Source organism: Cyanistes caeruleus, chromosome 5 (genome assembly GCF_971803275.1).
Source record: "Cyanistes caeruleus chromosome 5, bCyaCae1.hap1.1, whole genome shotgun sequence".
NCBI classification, from domain to species: Eukaryota; Metazoa; Chordata; class Aves; order Passeriformes; family Paridae; genus Cyanistes; species Cyanistes caeruleus.
In genome coordinates, this window is record NC_141705.1 from 80328100 (window position 1) to 80347117 (window position 19018).

General features: G+C 43.9%; 2 protein-coding genes across 17 annotated transcripts in view; one reads left to right on the plus strand and one right to left on the minus strand.

Annotated features, from left to right (window-relative positions):
• Positions 1-11423, minus strand: part of UGT8 (UDP glycosyltransferase 8) — a 34996-nt gene extending 23573 nt beyond the window's left edge. Inside the window, exons 1-2 of one of the 9 annotated variants that reach the window (XM_086888145.1) lie at positions 11331-11423; positions 10842-11036 (exon numbers count right to left, since the gene is read on the minus strand). The gene's annotated coding sequence lies outside the window, so the exon portion shown is untranslated. Of the gene's footprint in view, positions 1-371; positions 1679-8686; positions 8843-9584; positions 10046-10178; positions 10380-10647; positions 10755-10841; positions 11300-11330 lie in introns of those variants that run through there. The other 8 variants (XM_086888149.1, XM_086888144.1, XM_086888142.1 and 5 more) reach the window with 8 other exon arrangements.
• The window catches only part of LOC111928998 (uncharacterized), a 130614-nt gene continuing 121290 nt past the window's right edge, over positions 9695-19018 (plus strand). For 4 of the 8 annotated variants that reach the window (XM_086888211.1, XM_086888208.1, XM_086888209.1 and 1 more), the window contains exon 1: positions 9695-10304. In XM_086888211.1, the coding sequence (XP_086744337.1) occupies positions 9716-10304 (589 nt within the window). In that variant the 5' untranslated portion in view covers positions 9695-9715. Of the gene's footprint in view, positions 10305-10361; positions 10883-14124; positions 14253-19018 lie in introns of those variants that run through there. The other 4 variants (XR_015286573.1, XR_015286576.1, XR_015286574.1 and 1 more) reach the window with 2 other exon arrangements.

A 19018-nucleotide genomic window follows, 5' to 3' on the forward strand; every position in this document is an offset into this window, starting at 1 on the left:
GGGTTTTTTCCTGCTTTACACCCCTGGCTGCCTAGCTGCTATTTCTGACACTCAGAAATAGCTATTCTCAAGCCAGCAATACCATTGCCCATGTTTTCCTCCATCACAGAGAGATCCAGAAGCAGAAGAGCCTCCATCCAGCACAGCCTGAATGCAAACTACCCCACACTTGCCACTACTCACAAGATTAAACAGTTTTTAGGCACTTTACACCTAAGGATATAAAGAGTCCTTTTTATTCACTAACCAAGAACAGTCCTGACTTCAAAAGCAGCAAAGGAAGTTTTACAGAGCCCGAGTTCAGGGATGCTATTTGCTTTTTCAAGTTCCTCCCTTCCATTCAGCCTTTCTTTAAGGTTTGTTGAGTTTACCTGGGCAGTTTGAGCTCCTGAGTTTCCTCTGCCTGGAAAGGTGCCCTTCATCCCAAACAGCAGCGCTCTTCTGACAGCAAAGGAGCAATCTCTGAGCTGCTGATCACTCTCACCTTACCCAAAGGGCTCAAATTACTCATTACCATTTCACAGAGACAGCACAGGTTAAAGGAACAGGCTGCCACCTCTGCAAGGCCAAATCTGCGAGCAAATTAACAATGAAATAACTATGCCAAATGGAAAGCTAATGTGTGCATCCCAGGAATATTATGATTGTTTAAAAAGGAGGAACACGAGACTTTCACGCACTTCAGCGAAGCGTGCGTACTGCAAATTGCCACGATTGTGGTAACATGCAGATTTATTCCTTCATCTTCCTCTCACTATTGTCCCACTCCCTCTACTATGCCTCATAACACAAAATTCAGTATTTTATAAGGAAGAACACAAACTCTGCTCTTGGAGCCGTCAACTCCCTACAACTTCACATCAGTGTCTGAACCAATTGGAACAAAAAGGCAGAACCACCATTTAATTTTTTCCCAAAAAGATGTATTTAATCAGCAACTACACTTACATTAAAAGCAGCAGATCTGACACAGTTCCCACATAGGTAGAGGGCCCTTGACCAGTTTTCAGTTACATACAGCAACCACCCATGCCAGGCTCCAGAGCCAGTTCCTGTTCTCCCACTAAGGCATATCTGACCTGAATTACCCCACCTGAGGTCAAAGACTGGCACCATGAGCAGGGCAGCATCACCTCAGCAGCCAATCCCACCCCTACCATGCCCGACTGCAGCCTTCACCACAGATAAACAGGGTGTTTAATCCTCTTTAGATCAGATGTACAGTAGCTGTTGCAAGAGACACGTGGTTGAAAGCACAGCAAGAGAAACGCTGAGGGAAGCCGAAGAACGACTGCTCACAGAGTTCACTACAAACTGCCTCTGGGAAAAAAAGCAGAAAATCCAACCTAAGCAGCTGCTGACTGTGGTTTACTACTGCTCCTAATAAAAAGGAAGCATTAAAACAGGGAAAGAACCAACCACTGACATCTGATTGTTAGCTGACATCACCCAATTCACTGCCGCTCCAGCCCTGCCCACTCCAAACCCCACTGACACCAACTCACTCCATGTACAGTGCTGTTTGCTTTAGCTGCTATTAAAAACAGTTTTACAGGTAAAACGTGGTACTCATCCTCCAGAGGCTTGTGAACACCTCAGTTATACAAACACAGAGCCAAGCCCTACAGCCCAGGTTGCACGACCAAAGGCCCTGTAAGCAAAGCCTTTTATCAAGCCCAAGATAGCCAGGAATGACTAACAGAAGGCACTTGCAGTTAAGCATGGCGCTGAAGGACCAAGCAAATATTTCAAGACAAAGGGAAGGTTTTACTAATACTGAGCACAGGATGATTCTAGGCTAAAAATACTGATGCTCAATCTCAATCTTAGCTGTGTCAGCCAAATGCATGCACTTGATACTCAAGACAAAATATACATGTACGCACAAACATGCATGAAGTGCATTGATGCCTAACTGTGAAAGAGCCATCGAAGAAAAGAAAAAACTTGCCTTTTACACATCTTTCAAAAGCTCTAATTTTCCACAGAAGTCCACACCAGTGTTTTTTTGCCAAGCACCCAGAAATGCTGCCTACATGAGGAAATGTACTGACCAAACATCTGACAATGAATCTCAGAAAACAATTTCATCATGGAGACAGGAAGTCTTTAATTAGTGGCACAACAGATGACAGTAAGGAAGACCGTGATCTTCAAGCTAAAACGTGCCTCCTTAACCATTCCATTAACCTGGGAATTGTAAAACATATGCTTAACCCATAACACTGTTTGCTCTGCTATACATATTGCAGAGGAAATCCAGAATACTATTCCCCTAATCCTTTAGGAGCATTACAGTAAACCAAGCAGACTTCAGGCAGCAAACTGCAGTTGAAAACTAGGGAACACTTGGTACTAAGCGACCCACATGCTGAAAAACAGCAAAAAAGCATCAAAAATGCAGAAACGTGCAGAGTCTCAGAGCAACAAACCAGGAACTTCACTGGGAAGAGACTCTGGTACCAGGTATTGTACAACCTTTGGATTTATGTCCTCAGATTTTCCCTATCGCACATCCTGTTACTAATTGCCGAGGCACAGTGCGTGCTGTGATTGCAATTCTGTGTTGCAATGCTTTAGATGAGTAGTGTGATCTGGCTTTCAACCACAGGCTCCTTTTCCAACTAAATGAATAAATTAAGAAATTAGTAAGACACGTGTATCGACAAGAGCAGGCTTTTGCATTTACTTTGTACCATCTCCCAAACAACATCTTCTATCCAGTGATTGGAGCATTTCAATGAGCACAAAAAACATCCCATCCCCAGACGAAAGAGTAAGATCTGTAGGCATTACAAGGTCACTGCAATCCTCTGTCAGCTATGCAGACAGAAAAGGAGCTGTTAAGAGGGAGTCAAAAGGATATGCAACTTATAAAATCACTTTTAGTAACCACTTACTGTATGTGCAACGGGTTTTACCAAACTCTGAAGGGTTTTCCCGATGCTTTTGTACTCAATCATGGTACAAAAAGGATTTTAGAAATCCTCACTTGGCAGGTAGCATGGCAGAGGAGGCGCTTCCTCAAACCACAGGTTCCACAGTTTATACACAAAATCTTTTCAATAAGCATGCTAGCAGGTGGATCCTTCAGAATTTACAGGGGAACACAACTCTCATTCTGTCATACTAGGATGACTTTATGCAGCCAAACACTCCTGGCAACACCTCACTCTTGCTTTTGGAAACAAGTGCTTTGTGATTCTTCATGGCTATGGAAAACCGTCCAAAACTTCTGCAAAGATTCATCACATCTAAAAAGATTAAGTATTTACAAATATTATCTTTATGAAGTGGTTATATTCTAAACCTACTCAGGAGGTCCAAATCAATTAATAGCAATAATTTGAACTTTTAATTGAGTCCCTTATAAACCCAAGCAAGGTCTGCATGCTTTGGGGTCCTAATGCTGCAGTAGTGACCCTATCAGCCAGGATCTGATTTCCCTGAGAGTAAAGGATTCTAGTCCAATTAAATATTTTCATAACATGAACTAAGTTCCACCAGGGCAAAGGCACCTTCCATTGCACGTGACCTATGCTCCTTAACACTCCATACACTAAAACTGAGCAAACAACGCACAATAAAAATATAAACTGTATTGAAGGTCAGTATTTTATGAGTATCCATCTTCCAAGTTCAGCCCAACTAACTGCATGGAATTGAGTTTCATCAAGATTTTAAAACCTGTGAAACATTAACCTCCGTAGACCAACCAGGTAGGGTAGTCAAAACAAATCAAGAGACGTTCTTGAGTCATTTTAATAACCCAAATAAAAACAAATGGAGCAAGAACAGTCAGTCCTTTTTGTCCTGTTTTACACGGGCCATCTCAAACGGGGCGTTTCAAGATCTCTATAATTTGCAACACTTTACAGAGTGAGGATTAGCAAAGCCTAGGAGTCACAAATTGCTCTAAAACCCCCGTGCCTTCCACCGAGGGCAACCCAACCGAGCGCCGGCGGCTCGGATTTCTCCGCATTGCCGCTCTCCATTATCCAGCTCCGCTCCCCGTTGCCCACGGTTATCCCACCCCCAGCACCTTGGAAAGCCAACTGCTCCCAGCAAGCAGCCAAGAGCCATCTGTTTGCAAGCCAGATACTCGTACTCCCGGTGGGGAGATTTGTCTGCTTCGTCCAACGCGACGCGAGAACCTCTCCTGACAAATTACGCGTATTTCAGCAACAACGTTCAAGTCCCTCGACAAAGTCCCCTCAGCTCCTGGAGACCTTTCCTCCATCTATGTCCCCAGACCTGAAACCCTAAGTTTCTCGACCTGCTGCAGCCATTTAGCACCAGAAAGAACCAGAAATCATGCCGTGACATCAGAGGTGGGGGTATTAACAGAGAGAAGCCAACAGGTTACCCCACATTTCCACAGGATCTTCACAGTGCTGGTGAAGATGTTTTTTACCAGCCCTGCTCCTGCTGTGTGACCACCGTGACCTGAAGAGCCCAGGAACAGAATAACTCACCACAGGACTAAGTGCTGGAAAGAAAAGGAATCTTTCTACCTGCAGAGAGGACAAGGCATCAGTGCCACAGCAGCTGATGAAGACAAAGATGCCTCCCACTGAAGGGTCAAAGCTGCCCACCAAGTCTTTGCTCTCACACTGGCATCAAAAGAGAGGCTGAAAAAGTGCCAAAAACATGGAAGAAGGAAAAAACGAGAAAAAACAGAACTCTGACTCTGATTCTCAACACTTTAATTAATGACTGGATCTCCTTTGATATAATGACCCTCTGAGGAAGGGGCTGGAAGAAATTGCAGTGCACTTTGTTACGACCCTAACTCACTGGTGCCTGTAGTTATATGCCACTGTCACCCAAGCATGAATTCTGCCTCATGAACAAGCCTGAGGACCTGAAACAACATGAGTTTTCAACTTCAGCCCGTTTCACTGTGATTTTCACTTAACTTCAGTGATTATTGGGGGGATGCTTTGCTTTCCACTCCAGCTGGCTTCAGCTTGGTACAACCTCTCCCTGGTCACGCCATCACATGACACCCAGAAGCACTCAATGAATTTCTTTGTTCCGTTTCTGACTTCATCCTATAGCAAATAAGCACATTTCAACAAGCCACACAAACACTATCACAAAGAAACTATCCCAGGTTTGTTTCGGCAGTGGGAAATACAACTTGGAATCAAGTAAAAGCACTTGGTTTCGTCACGTTTTGCTCTTATTCAGCTCAATTAAAATAACTGCAGCAACACCACACATGCCAAAAACATGTAGCTTATTCAGTCTGTTCATTAATAAGTTCTGTTTTAAAATGTACAGGTCGGTTTTCTTCAAATTCAGTTGTCGGCTGTTGCTTCCAAATTTTTCAAAATTTGTATTTTGAGTGCCTACTTTCAACTATTTCCTGGTACAATCTGGGCCTAGAGTAAAAATAAAAGTTGTGTAACAGCTTTCCTGTATGGTTTTAACCTCAGATTCTGATTTTAAGATCAATACCACATCACTTACCAGAGCTGCAGGGGGCAGAAATCAACTTGGCAATCCTCTAAAAGGTGCAAAATACACTCCAGTAAGGTTTTGGGCTATTTTTTTTTTTTTTTGGTAGCTGTATAAAAATTTTCAAATACACACCAGCTTCCTGTGAATTTCTAGCACCAGTAGTTGAATAAGACTAGAGTATAATTCAAGAAAGAAATGGTCCAGAGACAGGGTTTGTAGGTTTTTAAAGACAGTCTGAGACTTAAGTACAATCTGTTAACCCACAAATATTAAGGAAAAGACAAAATAAATCCAAGGTGTCAAGACAACAATGGTTCCCTTATTCAAGACTACAATTCCCAGAAGGATCTGGGTGTAAAACCAAAACAAATTAACAGTAATCCATCCAGGCACACACCAGGTGGTTCTACATAGGCACATGTCTGTTCCCACCCACCAAAAACAGCACTTCCCAGGTATTCCTCCACTTCAGGAAAGCAACTAAAACTTCCTCAACATCACCACTACACAGTGATAAATACCTGATGGGGGTTTAAAACAGAAATAACTTGATAGCTGGTACCTGTAGTTATTTCACCAGTAAACAGCTTAAGGCAGGACTGATTGTCTAATATAAGTATAGTCCAAGATAAAATGATTTGGAATACTCCAATCTTCAAGGGTACTTCCATGAAAATAAAGCTAATTGATAAACAAGCAAAATAATTACCCAAGTGTCAGAAAGCACAGTAATTAATCACTTATCATTAGGAGTGGTTAAAGAAATATGACAGCTTTACTCCCATATTTTACACACTCAGATCTGTTATTCAAGATTCTCAACTGGCAAAAAAAAAATAAAATTCAGATAATCATCAACTGTCTTTGGGCAAATTTCCACATAAGTCCTCACAAGACTGACACCAGCAACTCCATTTACTTTTAGCCCCACGAGTCATGGATGCCCCAAGCACTATCCAGACATGATACTGAAACACATGTGGAATTTTGCCCAAAATCTGGACCAAATAAGCATTTTAAGCGTGATTACTTATGCTTAAGTTTAGTGCCCAGGGACCAAGCACCACAGACATCACCACACACCTCTCTAAGCTCAGTTTATGGAAATAATGTTCTTCTAAGGACCAGCAAGGCTTCATCAGGGGTGCAATACTCCAACAAAGCTCTGCTGGCATTAACATGCAGGGTTGAACTGAACTATGGTGACTTTGGATTGTGTCAAATCCAGCCCCCCAGTGGCACCAACCTCACCAAATCTCACATTGCAGTGTCAACCAGACCTCACTTTGCCTCAAATTTGAGTATTTTGCAGTTGAAACATGAAACTGGCAAGACAACCATCATGTCCTGAACATAAAGCTAGAAATAAGCACAAGTAAGAACATGTGAGTACTGTCCATGTGGTTTTCTTGAGGTCTTCTAGTTTCTCTTTTTGTTTGCTTCGTGCTAGGTTTTCTGTGATTTTTTTTTTTTCAAACTAGTACTTAATTTTAGTTGAAAGGTTTTGCAATACTTTGTAAAATGTGTATGTCATGAATTGGTGCCCTTGGCATTAAAGCACCTTATTTAAGTCACGCAACTTTTAAATTGGGTGGGGGCTGCAGAAAAACAACAAAGCCCGAAACAAATCAAATACAAAATATGCAGCTGCATTTTAATCTAAAATTCTGGATGTCTAAATTTGATGTTTGAAGTTTTGGTTACACTGATGCACTCCATCTTCAGGTGTAACAAATAAATTAACTAACTTTTTCCAGACTGCTGTCGAAACTAATTTCTGCAGTGGAATATAGTCTTGAATTAAGCAACTCAGAAGTTCCTCCAACTTCTACGTTGTCACTGTTACCTCCCTCTAAATACACTGAGGCACAGCCTTAATACTTGGATTTTTTTTAAACCATGCTGTTTCTGCAAGGGCATCAAGGCTCACTGCCAGCTCAGAATCAGAGGCTGACTCAAGACTTCCCATTAACTCTTCCTTTATTTACTGAGCAAGAAGGGAAAATAACCTCAAATTGATTATTTTTTTGCTAAGCTGAACCATCCATTCATAGGAGGAAAGACCAGCAAAGAAGAAAGCTATGCTTGTTTCCCTACACAAAATTATGGGCACCACAACTCTGCTGCCTGAGAGAAATGGTCATAACAAACCACTTCATAGCCACAGTTTGGGCCACAAGCTGTTTAGATGCTTATTTTTTACAAGGAATATCAGGACCTCGCACCCTGAGCATTTTAGCATCCATCCATCCAAGTGTCATAAAAGATCAAAAACAATTCATCAAGGGGTTCAAGAAACCTTATGTCTCAAGTCTTGGAAATTGCCTCCCAGCAAAGCTGCCCCTGGGGAAGGACAGTGAATCTTATTAAATGCTTCCAGTGTATTTCATTTACTTCCTGGAGAACAGGGAGAAGAGCCCTCTACAATATCTATTCACCAACACTTGGAGCTGCAGCAGAAGCTCGGTTTTCAGCCCAAAGATCCTTTCCAAAACAATAACAGATAAATCCATGCTGAAATTTTTCTGAGGACTAGAAATACCAACAAAAGAGGTGGAATGATGTCAAACGGTTCTCATGTATCAGCATTTCTCAAACACAGTTCTGTTCTCTTCACAAATATGACTCTGTAATAACCAAACAAATAAAAATATTTGTTGAAAGTCCAGAGCTGGAGAAGAGAAGTTATTTCATTTGCTAAGCGTCTCACGAATTTGATCTCACCACAAACACAATAGGATTTAATACTGCAGTGGTACTTCTCCTGTCAGGGAAAGGAAAGGGGCTCGACCAGTAAGGAATAAACCAAGCTAAGCTCCTGCACTATTCTGAAAGGAACAGCCAAGCTGAAACAGCAAGGTCGACAAAAGAGCCCAAAGCGGAAAGCAGCAGGAAAAGTAGCCGTGGGCAATAAACACTCAGCAAACCAATGTATCTCATGCCCAAGAACATCAATTTGAAAATAACCAAGTCAGGCAGATATTGTTAAACTTTTAATTATTTCAGGACACTTTTTGAGTGGTAGGAAGAGCATTCCAGCAAATCATATCCTCTGTGCACGTCTCAAGAGGCACAGAGAAGGCCACGACACAAAGCTGGCAAGGCACAACAGCTGGTAGCCACGGACCAAGCTGAAATTGCCACCAATTCAATCCATCAAAACCAACCCACTGCTTCATTAGCACTCACTCAGCAAGTCACTTCCCTCCAATCCACTCACACGGGCAAGGACAGGACTGGGAGCTCAGGTGACATCACACCGCACAGAAGAAGGATGCAGGATCATTTCAGATGTCCTCTCCTCCAGCCCTGGTTAATCCCATGGGTTTCTCCACCCAAATCCTGCTTCAGAACAACTCAAGTGTTTAGAAGCACCCTAAGAAAATAGAATCTACAGTTTACTAAACACTGACTTGATTCTCACCTCTGAATGTTAACATTGAACAGACACATCACAAAACAAATATTTTACTTTGCCAAAGGAAAGATAAACCAGGAGCATTTTGAACCAAATACTCACTTCCCTGCATTTCAACTGAAATATTTACACAACAACACAAAAACTGCCTCAGAGCACAACACTCCAGCACAAACTGGTTGGTCTCTTGGAAAAAAGAAGCCACTGCAGTATCCAGTGTTCGGCCTGGATCAATGACTGGAACAAAGGAACAAAAACAAGGAAACGTGAAGCAAAGGTTAATTGCACACTATGTAGTGTCAGTGCTTCAAAACTAGCTCAGCTAAAAAATCTGAGTGACCTTGTGTGATAATTGCTTGGAAAAGCAGGCAGGCAGCTTCAGACTGGGAATGTTAAGCGAGAAAAATGTTGGCAGTGAAAGGCAGGACATAAGTAAGATCACGTAAATTACTCCCAAAACTAAGTTACTTGGTCATAACATGAAACAAAAATTTAAAAAAAAAAATAAAAACCCCATTAATTTCAAGGTGTTTCCTGTGGGAGAAGAGACCTTCAAGGATGCCTACTACTAGAGTTGCTCCCTGCTGTCCATCCCCAGGGAACTCTGATGAGCATGCAAAACGGGCTGCGCAATTCCCAACGATTGTTCCACGGCTCAAAGGGGCAGGCAGGCAAGAAGAGACAAGATGCCACTTGATACCCGCTTTAAACACCTCGACTCCAGGGCGGTGTGGCCCCCAAAGTTGACTCTTGACCGTTTTCCTCCTTTTTCAGCCCAGCCGCGAGGCGCAGCAGCAATTACGCAACGCTGTTCCTCCAGAGGCGGCCGGGATGGAACCTTCGGGCGTTATCCAGGGTCGGCACCGCATCCCAGGGGATCTGGGAGCCATCCCAGGTCTACCTCGTCCCTCACACCACCTCCCCGAGCTGACGGCAACCCAACAAGGCGGGGTGGGGGGGGGGAGGCTCCGCGCCCGCACACCTCGGTGCTACCCCCCGCTGACAGCACCGCGGGGCGGCTGGCGGCGACACCGACTTCTTAGCGGGGACCCGCCGAGACAAGCCGAAATTCGGGGGCCGAGTTATTTTAACGTTTTTGGGGTTTTCTTGGTGCCCGAAATAAGGGGCGATTTCCCGCGTCCCCCCCGGCTCCCGCCCCTCAGCACCCCGCGCGCGCCCAGCGCCGCGCGCGCGCCTCCCCCCTCAGGGCTGCGGAGCCGCCGCCGAGGAACCCCGCGGACGGGCGCCCCCCCACCCCACCCCCTCAGCCCTCCCGCTCCCTTCCTTCCCTCACGGCGCTCGAACTTCCTCAAGGAGCAGCGCCGGCACCCGCCGGGCTTCCCCGAACTCGCCGCTGCAGCGCCGGACGACGACCATGCCAGAGCCTGCCCGATGAGTGCCCGCCTGCCGCGCCTCGCAGGTACCGTGCGCACCGCCCCCAGGCCCCTCTTGTCTCCCCGCCCGAGCGCCCCTCAGGAAAAGGGCGGGAAGGGACGCGTCCTTCTGGCACCCCTCAGGACATGGCGCTCCTCCACACCCCTCAGCTCCCTCCTCAGGTCACACCGTCCCCTCGCTCGGAGACACCGCATCGACGCGGCTCCCCTGCGGCTCCATCTCTCCCCTCCACAGCTCCCCGGTTCTCATCCCCACTTCCATGGCTCTTCCCCTCAGCCCTCCAGCTCTTACCCCCACACACCCCACCTCTTCCCCTCAGCCCTTCGACTCTCACCCCACCCTTGAACGGTTCTCTCTCACCCCACTACACCTCGGCTGCGGGCGGCCAGAGGCTTCCCCTGGAGCTAAGAGAGAAAAGGGAAAGGAGAGAAGGTAGACTAGGATAAGCAGAGGGATGGAACAACAGCCCCTCTTCATCTCCCCCCCCCCCCCCCCCCCCCCCTCTGCTCCGTGCCACAGCCGGGACCGCCTGGCCTCCCGCGGTACCGCCGAGGCCCCTCACCGCTCTCCCTTCAGGGCCGCTCCTCCGCGTCGCTGCCTCTGGTAAGGAGCCGACGACCGCAGCTCCGCTCGGGGCTCTTGTCCTTCAACCGGGTCCGCCTGGCCCGGGCTGCGGCGCTGCTGCGGCGCCGAGCGCGCCGGGCCCGCCGGTGCCTCCGCCCGGGCTCTGCTGCACCTGCTGCGGGGCTGGGCTGCCCTGCGAGCAGAGGAGGCTCCCTCGCTCCGTCCTCCCTCAACTTCGCATCACTCCGGGCTGCCCCCGCTCCGCCCCACCGCATGCACCGGCGCTGCCGCTCGCCCCCGCGTCCGGGGAAAGGCTCGGCTGCCCTCCCGCCCCATGCACTGCCCCGCTGCCGGGACGGCGGGCAGCTCCCGGCACAGGGCAGGTCCCCTGTGCCCGCCTCTGGCGGGAGGGACCCGGGCCGCCTCCGCCAATCAGCCCCAGCGCGGCCGCTTTTCGGTTCCAACCCCGAGCCGTGGGCAGGGATACCTTCTGCCGCACCAGGTTCCTCCGGGCCACGTCCGACTACCTGGCTAACCAAGAGCAAACTAAACAACGTATTTAACCAGTCCCACCGCACACGACAGGCTTTAAATACAAGCGCTAATTACCTAATTGGTTTTGTGTGTGTGTGGTTTGGGTGCATGTGGATTACATGTTTACTTCTTGTCAAATAATGATATATCGATTTACAGTAAAACTGTAAGCTCATAGCTGACAGACAGTCAACCTCATTGAAACAGCGAAATTTGCCCCTCACCTCTCCCACACTCTAAAATCTAATTTTTTTCCTGTTTCTTTTGACTTACACGTTTGCTGGAGTTTTTGTGATGAGCTTTAAAGGGCAAGAAGTGCCAGATTGTCTTTCTGATTTGACAGATCAAGTTACTGCTTTAATTCAAGTTAAGCTTTGCCAGACAAAACAAAAAAGTTAATGAAATTGGAATGATAGGTTAATGAAATGGCATGGTAAGAAAAATTAACGTAAGCTTTAAATTGATTTCCATTCCAGTTGAGATGACTTGCAAAAGAAAATGAAACTTTACTTTCATTCAAGTTAATCCATTTTATTTGGGATGTATTTTTTTTTTTTTTAATAGAGCCTTTTAAGAGATCTGCTGTTTCTCACATACAGAGCAAATCATTAACGTTTCTCAAACTTCACACCCCTTTGGATATCCAGTTAACATTAAATCGTGTTAAGCTTTCATGGGTGGTAGGGAAGCCCGACAAGCTAATGGTGGCCCTTGGCTTAAGGTAAATACTGAGCTCTAAAAATGAAGTTCTGAAGTTAAATGTCCCAAAATCAACTCTATTTACACCATTGTGTCGAAAGGTTTAGTTACTGATAGGCAAAGTAAATTTCAATTTATATTAGGTAAGAATTGAAAAAATTCAGTTCCTCTGCATATCCAATATATCTGTGATTATAACTCTAGGGTGTATATGGTACACAGCAAAATACTGGAACAAGGATTTTTTGTTCGCCAGTATATACCAGACAAAGAAATTCTGTGCTGCGGAAGTTTCGGAGTCTTGGAATCTGAAATTGTGATAAGGAAATCAGATTCAAAGGAAATTAGAAAGATTCACAAAATGCTATAAATATGAAGCATTCTTAATTTTTGTTAAAGTTTTACAGAGCTAATAAACACTTGAAAGCACTTTTGAAGAACCTTCTCTTGTTGCCCAAAGGGACACTTTCATGTTATTTTTCAAGCGAGGAATTTAATTAATTTGCTTTTAATTTGGTCAGTGGTGTCACCAAAGTTATTTTTACTGGCTGAGGAACAAGAAATGCCTCTTGATGTGACATATTTCTCCGAGGCTGTAGAGTGCCTTCAATCCATCAGAATTAAGTTGGAACTTGGTTATGTTGGAGGAAGACAATGGTTCCCTGTTGCATTTTCATCCTGGTGAAGTTGTTATCATGCTCATAAGAATCAATAAGAAATACTACACTGTTAATTCCAGATCTGTGATTCTGCAAATCCAGTTAATTGAACTGGACAATATGTGTAAGTTATATTGAGGATTATGTTCCTTGTGCTTTTCTACTGATTTGCCCACGTCTGGCAAAAGAGGAAGGAATTTCTCCAGCAGATTTCTGGATCGGGATGATTCACATCAAGTTCTCTAAGTGTTTTCCCCTCAGCCTTGATTGTTTTGGCTGTACATGCACATCCCTCAAGGGTTTTTACGGAGTAAAATACAAGTATCGCCTTCTTTTCAACTCAGATTCCAAGACAGTGTTAGCTGCTTTTGCTTCCTAATTGATATGCAGTCATAATCAGCCAAACTAATTTATTTAAATAGGGTTTGCAGTTCCTTAGCCTTCCCAGTATGCCAGAAGGAACTAATCATCTGAAATGTATAGTATCCAATTTAACTGCACTGTTACCAGACAACCAGCGCTTCCAGATCTGCATGCCACATTTCTGGAACCTGCTCACAGATCCCCATAAAAGCAAGAACAATGCACAAACCTTTGCTGTAGGCAACTGTTGGCCTTGTTATCTCACACGAGTGACACTAACACACCGGTTAATTCCACCTGAACGGGTGAGCCCCATAACAGTGTGTTACAGCTCTAAATCCCAGCGAAGGACTGGTCACCCCATGCTTTGTGGCTCGTGTAGGTGTGAAATGGTAATTTCCGGTTAAGTGATGTACATTTGGGTAGCAGCAGACAGTTTTTCTCCTAGCTGAGAGATCTGTGATGCACATGCAGTCGTTCTTTCAGTGCAGCCCGTGTAACTGCAAAACACAACGTTCTATTTCCTGGGGCAAAAATTTTATCAAAGGAAGAAGGACTCATTTACGGACATATTTAGGTGATACCTCATGTCTCATTCATTCCTTGTCTGGCAGAACTCTAAGTTTCAGGGGAGGTTTGTTGACCATGGGGTCAGGCGTGAAGAAAAATGTAAAAACCATAAATGCCACTTTGCTGTGCCTTGTTGTGAGGGATGTAAGAGAAGGCACTTAAAGCGTTTGAGCACATCAAGCAGCTCCCTTATGAGGAAAGGCTGCAGAAGGTGGAACTCTTCTGTATGAAAAGGGAATAGCTGAGAGAGGACTTGGTCAAGATGTGCAAAACCATGAAGGGGATAGAGATGACAGCTACACAGCTGCTATACACTAGAAGCTGTGATTCAAGAACAAGTGACAGTAACTGCAGCAGGTTAAAGAGATGAGAGGAAACTTTGCATGAAAAGCAGCTGACCTTGATTTCCTTCATTACCCCCAAGAAGTTAAAAAGGCAGGCTGGTTGAAGAAAAGTAGTAGTAATGTAGTGAGTGGTTTTGCGAGTCTGGGGCCTCTGTTTTGCTCCTGACGTTTTTGTTTGTTTTGGTTTTTTTTTTTTTTTGTTTTGTCCCTGTGTGGTACAAAAATGGCTGTGCTTTGAGAGTGAGTAATAGGGGAGGTGATTATCAGACTGGATTATGTTGTTTTTTGAGACTTTTTTTTTTTTTTCCTGTTGTTAGTAGCCTAGAAGAGCTTTGTTAATTGCTGGGGTGTTTCTTGTGTTGAGGGCTCTCATCTAGAGGGCAGAGACACTCATGAAGGTTTGTTTGGGTTTTTTTTGTTGTTTTAAGGAGACTTGTGTGTGTGAAAATGTAGTCAGAAAGTCTTCTAGTGGTTTTCCTGTGAATTGGTGGAGACAATGCCTTTACAGAAATTGTTTCTGGAAACTTCAGCTGTGTTTATTCCTGAGCATTTTCAAGTGTTTGAGTACTGTCATTGAAACATAAAGAGGCAGGAAGTGTTAAGTACTTTGTATGTGTGAAGTAGTTAAAGAGAATTGTTTGTTACTTGCTTTGGTAACTTTTTTTTAATTTGATTGGTTTGTTACACTTAATAGGGGTTTAGTGAAGTAGGTTCAAAACCTATCTAATTCCTTGTTATATTTCTGTGTTATTGCTTCTTTTCAATTGCTTAGCCACTTCCTGAGTTGTGTAGTAGCCTGTTCCTCAGCACGCTTTTGAAGAGGAATTGAGGAACAGAAAAACGAGTGTTGATGTTCACACTTCTGTGGAAGTTGTTTTAAATTCCATTTCATGAAGTTAATCACAAAGTTTGTAGAAAAACTTACACGTGAAAGCACTGTTCTCATAGTTACAGTTAGAAACTTTTGCACGTGTAGCTTGCTGTTTTATAGGCTTTTGTTACCTTAGCAAATAAAGCCACATGTTATTCTCTTCATTCTTCTTCCAAGAGCAGCACTAGGACTTCATCTCTTTAAGTTTGAGGAAAACAACATGAAACAGGTGGTGCTGGTGGTCTTCTTTCAGCTTAAAATGTTAAAAGGTTTTCTAGCTCTGCAGGGATGGTTTGTTCTCATCAGTTTATTAGCTACGGAGAGGTAATTACAAAAGGCTGAGATGATAATTCTATTTTACAAGGCAAAAAAGTATCTAAAATATTGAAGCTTGGAGTTAGTAGGAATTTAATACCTAGCTTTTGTAAGAGACTCTTTCAGACCCTGCTGTCTTTATGTGCCTGTTTTAACAAGTACCGAGTTCAAAACCTGGCTGCAGAGAGAGCCATGCAGCTCAGCAAGTTGCTTGGTTTTATTCTGTTTTTACACTTCTTCATGAGCGGCTTCAGAAGTTCTGCCTAGTTTCATTTTTATGTTTCTAGCTTAAGTTATCCATGATAATAAGCTATGGTTTGTGCATCTTTCTTGTGTAAGCAGAAAGGGCTGGTTTGTATGTAATAAGCCAAATAATAATAGTGCTTGGATACTCTACTAAAAAGTGTTGCTGTTCAACTGAAAGGAAAAAAAGAGCAGTAAAACAAACAAATGTATTGCTTCACAGTATTGTATTATATTGGGTTCTTGCACCATTTCTCATTGATAAAAGAACTCTCACCACACCTGCTAAGAAAACACCAAATGCCAAAGCTCTGTGCATCTTGTTTGTTCTTCTCAGCCCATCTGAGAGGGAGCTGTAAGGAGCAGAATGAGTGTGTTGCACTTCAAAAGGGCTTCAAGGAAATACTGAAACGAACTGAAATCTATTTGATAATTCCATACTGACACAAGTGATAGGGGTGTGGTACAGATCGTGCATGTCTCGTTTTTTGTTCTACAAATTATTATAAGAGGGTCTTCATAGCCTCGTAGAGAGGGAAAACAGTGATAAAATAGAAGTTTTGAACCTCTTTAAATTAAATTCTGTGTTTCCTTTGTGTCTTATCCAGTTGGCTCCTTCTCTCTTTTTACTTCTTTTTTTCTCATGTTGTCAAGCCCTACTGGTTTTGGCGTTCTGAAGTCTTTTTGGTCAAAGATGGCACGAAGCAGCAGCCTGAAAATGTTTGTTAAACAGTATTAAGAGTCTGCTGGAAAGACATCATGTCCTTGCTTCATCTGATGTGCTCTGTCTCCTCAGGTAGTGCTGAGCTGTGCTTGGTAAACTAATTATGACTGAAACCCATTGTAGAGCTTTCCTTGTCAGAAAGCTACTCTGATTTGGAGATGAACTCGGTGGGTCTGTTAAAGCCACTGTAGGACTGGGCTCTGTGTGAGTTAGTAGTCCCAGCCCAGGAGGTCCCTTCCAATCCTGAATTGCTGATGGGATATTTCTGACAAATGAGAGGTGAGGAACGAGAGCATGGCTCTCTAGCTTTCTTTTTGGGATGTTTGCAAGGGGTACAGGGTGAAAATCCTGAGTGCAAGCTCCAGTGACAGGTGACTAATAGAAATACCTTCATATACAAAGCTGGGAGAGGTTAGGGACAGTGGCTTCTAGCAATGAGTAGGAAGCAATGGCCCAGCTCTGGTGACTCCCATCTGCTGTGGGAATCGATTATGGCCATTGATGTGAGTCCAGAGAGGGGAGCATTCCCATTCTCGGCTCTGCAGTGCTTTGGGAAGTCAGGAGCTTCTAGTCCTGAGCTTATTGTGCAGCTGTGGGCCTCACCACCGGTGCTGGTTCATCTTGTTGTAACTGTGATTGGGAATCGTGCCAAAGACACTCCGTGTACCTACCACATGCCCAGAAGCTCTTGCCCAATGTTTGGGTTGCCACCACCACATCCTTGTGCCAGATCTTCCAAACAAGTTCCTCACTTGAGTGTCTGTGTGTTTTGTTTTGCAAGCGTTATGGTAGGCTCCGAGAATGTCGTGCTGAAATCATGCCAATATCAGAAGACTTCTTTGTGCTTCAGCTGGAGAAGCAGGCTTCCCAGGAGCTCGTTCTGCTTTTCTATTCCATCTTTACAGCTATAGACTTTGATCTTGATGCATTCCTGTCTGCCTTACAAACTATTTCCCCTCTTCTGTGCTTTTAAGTAGCCCTAGTAATAAAAGTGTTCTGTCAAGCTGTTTCCTGAATGCTGCAGAAGCCTTTTTTAGCTTGGTGTCACTTCTGCTCAGGTATAGGAAATGTATCCATTCTATGCTATTCTGCCATCAAAGTCTGTTTAAGAGACCACAGCCTTTTGCAGCTGAAGTTGTGTCTTGTTCTTACAGCTGCACCTTTTAGGGTCCTTGCTGGGTCATTTTACTTTGTCTCTTTTGTGGCTTCGCCATTTCTTACTGGCTTATCTGTTTTTAGAGAGCGTGTCCGGTACTGCTCCCTGCAATGTCAAGTTTTTCCTTGTTGTTGGTTTCAATTATTTCATGCTGTCCTTGTGCTGAAGGCAACCAGAGAGCTTGGAGGCCTGAAGTGTAGAATGAATCATTTAGGGCAGGCAATCGGCTTTGGAAGAGAGATGAAATTGAAAGTCATTTTCTCTCCAAATGCTCTGGTTAATTTAGTTTTCAGTGTAGCCTTTCTTCTTCCCTTTTTTTTTATAAGATGAGCTAAATACCAAGAGAAGGATGGGAAAGACACTTCTAAGAATGTCAGGAACCCATTTCCATTCCTCCCAAAAGTAGGGAAAAGAACAGTCTTAACAAATTAGAGCTCCAACAAGCTAAAAAGAAATTTTTAATTATGTGTAGATATTAGAAATCTATTGGTGTCCTGTGTCATGCCCCTGATGACTTACTTGTTTCTTTCAAGTCAAAGGTCTCCAATGAATCATTTTATGTGTATTTGTCCAAGCTCCTCATGAATTTCTTATGTATGAACTTTTGAACATTTCACGCATTTGACAATTTTGATGTAATTCTGAATAACGTAATGTTAAAAGCTGCATTCAAATAACAGTATTAAATAGAAGAAGGGAAATATCTTGAAGCAAGTAGCAAGTTGGTACAGAATATCAGCAACACGATTTATACAAACTCAAGGAAGTAATTTTTAAACAACTGCAGAAAAAAGCAACTAGTGTTTTGTATTATTGAAAATCTGTTCTTTCCTTTCCAAATAACCGTTTTGTCTGCTTTTATTTTTTAGGAGTATTTTCTTCTTTTGCCCCTCTTGGAGGGGAGATGTGCCTTGCTTTAATCCTCTGTTTTCTTTGCATTGTTGATGCATTAGCACATTCTGAAATGGAATGAACTAGCTTGTATCTTGATTCTGTGGGTATCTCCGTAACCCTAGCTGTGCTTAGGATGCACCAGGTACACCGAAATGGGATGGCAATAACATCATTGCTGATGGATGTGCTGGCCCAGACTTGTGACGTGGGGGAGAGCAGATGCTGCTTCTCAGTACAGAGCTCTTCCACTTATGTGCAGCCCGGGGCTGATACCATCACATAATGATGTGCTTCCTGTGTTTGTCTCCTCGTATCCACCATCTTCCTCTGCAGGACCTCAGTGATTTCATGGATGCCATTGTCTCTTACTGAGTACATCCACATTGAAGCCCTCCTAGGAATGCTGAATAATACATGGAATGATTTGCTAAGGGAACCTGGATCTTATTTCGTATCAAGAGTGTGTTAAACATAAGCACGAGCATGAAAATGTTGGGAGCAGTGAACTGTTACAATTGCATTAGTCCCCTTACCCTATTACTCTAGCTGTAATGACTGAGCTGCAGCTAGTCAATGTGTGTGTTTAGGGAAGAAAAAAATCTGCCATTTCATGCTTGACCTCTCATTCTACGCTGTAGTTTTGCCAGCAGTTTTGGAAGGTTGGTTCTTTTATCCATAAGGCGTGGTAGAGCTTGATCAGTTTGTGGAGTAATGTATTTTTTTCCTTTTGTTGTGGTGTAAGTTGTTGTGGTTGAGGAGGGTTGGATATTTTTATGTATGGGATCATTAACTGAGACTTAGTA